The 3,123-nt window shown below is 44.7% G+C and overlaps 1 protein-coding gene across 1 annotated transcript; it reads left to right on the top strand.

The window, feature by feature from the left end:
* Positions 1–316: 316 nt before the first annotated feature.
* On the top strand, positions 317–970 carry LOC119281237. The gene is made up of 2 exons (XM_037561821.1): positions 317–492; positions 586–970. The coding sequence occupies exons 1-2, from the start codon at positions 417–419 to the stop codon at positions 831–833; spliced, it is 324 nt and encodes a 107-aa protein (XP_037417718.1). The 5' UTR covers positions 317–416; the 3' UTR covers positions 834–970.
* The last annotated feature ends 2,153 nt before the right edge of the window (positions 971–3,123 follow it).

The following is a 3,123-nucleotide window of genomic DNA, read 5'->3' as shown; positions in this document are numbered from 1 at the left end:
AGAAAATGCCTTGTAATTCCGGACGATATTTGCGCACTCACTCCCGCAGGACCGATGGACCGATCGAGATCACGGCGCAACACAACAGTGCGACGGTAGTGGATGCCAGTGCGCGCGCGCGCGCACACACACACATAGCGTGTATGTGGACGTACGTGCGTGGCCCTAGCTCGTCCCGCCCATTTCTGGCGCTCAGTGCAAAAGAAAGCCACATGCATGCCTAGCTAGTGTGCTCGTTTGACCTCGGCCGATGTGACCCTCGTCACTTCACACTATATAACGGAGACCCGTCTGTGACAAACTGAGTCCAAGGCCACACACCTGCAATACCAGTGCTTGCCAAAAACCGTTCAGCTGCTTGCTGACAAGTGATAGGCTTCTCGGTCCATTCATCGGTCGACCCGCGTCTGGTGAAGATGGGGAGGGCCAACTGCTCGGTTCCTCTCCTCCTGGTGCTGCTGGCCTTCCTCTCCTGCTTCTTCCTCGCCCACGGTTTGTACGGATTGACCGAGCTTTTTGGCTCGCCGGACCTCTCGCCGGAGGCCATCCTCCTCATATTTGCCTTGTCTTTTCTCGTCCTTGCAGCGGCGGTGGCCGGGGCCAGCGGCAACCGCAAGATGTTCCTGCCGAGGGAGGGAGCGGCAGCCGCCGCCGGGTCCAACGATGGTGGGCAGGCCATGCTGACGACGGCGGAGGAGGTGGCGGTCGGAGGAGAGATGCATCTGCTGCTGAGCGACGACGAGGAGATGTTGGCCAGAAGGGTGGACCTGCAGACACAGGACTACCCGGGGTCCGGGGCCAACGGCCGCCATGATCCACGAAACCCGCATTAAGAGTTATTATGTCCTGCTGCATGTACGCTAAGTGCATGTAATTAACCGCATGTTTAGTTACCCGACAATCATGCATAATTAAGCATATCATCACCATGTAGCTAAACATCATGATCTTAATTTAATTTGCTAGTGTATGCATCTTTGGTTGATAATAACAAATACTTTCTCTGTAAACTAATATAAAATCATTTAAATAGGGATCTAAACGATCCTATATTAATTTATACAGGGAGTAGTTGTAGTCCCTATAGCTTGGGATTAAGTATGTTCCATCTATGTCATCCATCACCTGATGTAGGCTGAGTCAATCCAAATCGGTTGTAATCTTCAATATGTTTGGTTCAAAACATAACTATTTTCTATACTAAGAAAAAACTATTTCACCGAGATTCATAATTGGCGTATGAGCGCTCATTGGGGCCGCCGCATCTCTTCTCCTTTTAAATTCATCCATTAATCTCGTCAACCTTTATCTTTACTAGTTGAATGCCCGTGTTTGCCATGAAATAAAAAAACACAGTTACAAAACAATTGTTGTTATTTAGAAATATATGCCGAACATGACACATGTGGTTTCCATGCATATAACGACAAATTGATTCATTCTTGACAATCATAGTGTCTCTTTAACCAACATCTCTCCTTGTAAGAAGACAGATCAATAACTTTCAAACCGAAACCACCCCTCTTTTCTTTCTCCCTTCATTCTCAGCACTATGAGCTAACTTCGGGAAGACTTTACTTCCATCCTGTAAAAATCTTTACTTCCATAGATTTTTTTTATCAATGCCAAGATTATCTTCGCCATAAAAATGGAATGGCATATATTTTGTTGTGAATTGCCTAGAAAAGCACCATTTACAAAGCGTGATATTTCTCTTGCTTTTGTTCTTCATGGAAAATAAGTGACTATTGCATTGGGCCTATTAATCAAACATGGTGCCCAACTATATGTTTAATCAACAATCAACCATGTAAATCATGTTTGTTTGGGCTTATGCTTCAACTTTTGCTGCTTTTCCACTAAGGGTTAAAAGCCAAAAGCCCCTAAATAGAAACTTTTTTTTTGGCTTTTTAGCTGTTGGAAATATGCCCTAGAGGCAGTAACAAAATGATTATTATCATATTTCCCGTTCATGATAAATGTTTATTATTCATGCTAGAATTATATTGACCGAAAACTTAAATTCATGTGTGGATACATAAACAACACCGTGTCCCTAGTATGCCTCTACTAGACTAGCTCGTTGACTAAAGATGGTTAAGGTTTCCTAACCATAGACATGAGTTGTAATTTCATAATGGGATCACATTATTAGGATCTGTAAGCTTAGCATCAGATCATTTAGTTATTTGCTACAGCTTTCTTCATGTCAAGCATCAGTTCCTTAGACCATGAGATCATGCCACTCCCAAATATCGGAGCAATGCCTTGTGTGCTATCAAACGTCACTTCGTAACTGGGTGATCATAAAGGTGCTCTATAGGTATCTCCGAAGGTGTCTGTTGGGTTGCATGGACCGAGACTGAGATTTGTCGCTCCGTGTGACAGAGAGATATCTCTGGGCCCTCTCGGTAATACAACATCACAAGAAGCTTGCAAGAATCTGACTAATGAGTTTAGTCACGTGATCTTGTATTACGGAACGAGTAAAGATACTTGTCGGTAACGAGATTGAACTAGGTATGCAGATACCAACGATCGAATCTCGCGCAAGTAACATATCACCGGATAAATTGGATTGTATACGGGATTAACTAAATCCTTGACATCGTGGTTCAACCGATAAAGATTTGCATGGAATATGTGGAAACCAATATGGGCATCCAGGTCCTACTATTGGTTATTGACCGGAGAGGAGTCTTTGTTAGAGGTGGATTAATGAGCTGCTCGGCTCGTGCTCGTTAAGCTCGTGCTTGTTAAGGCCCGGCTCGTTAAGCTTGTTAGGTTAACAAGCGGAAAACCCTGCTTGGCTCGGTTCGTTTGAAGCCCGTTAAGCTCGTGAGTGTTCGTTAACAGATTCTTATGTGTCACGGTCTATAGGATGAGTGTGTACATGTGGTTCCTAAGAAGGAAGATGGTGACTACAAGAGGAAATGCACTAGTTTGTTGCTTCCTATGTAGATTAGATCTCAATTCTTGATTCGTGCCGGAATAAGAGCTCTCCTAGATCGATCTGAATATTGGTCGTCCGTTGTGTGGGTCCATGCTGACGCGTCGTGATCCTGGACGTTCGTTGGCTCCAGTTCTGATTCGGTGTGGTGCTCCTCCCGTTCACCCCTCTCG

Source organism: Triticum dicoccoides, chromosome 3B, assembly GCF_002162155.2.
Source record: "Triticum dicoccoides isolate Atlit2015 ecotype Zavitan chromosome 3B, WEW_v2.0, whole genome shotgun sequence".
In the NCBI taxonomy this organism is placed as follows: domain Eukaryota; kingdom Viridiplantae; phylum Streptophyta; class Magnoliopsida; order Poales; family Poaceae; genus Triticum; species Triticum dicoccoides.
Note: the sequence above shows the minus strand (reverse complement) of the source record. Positions and strands in the feature narration are given on the sequence as shown.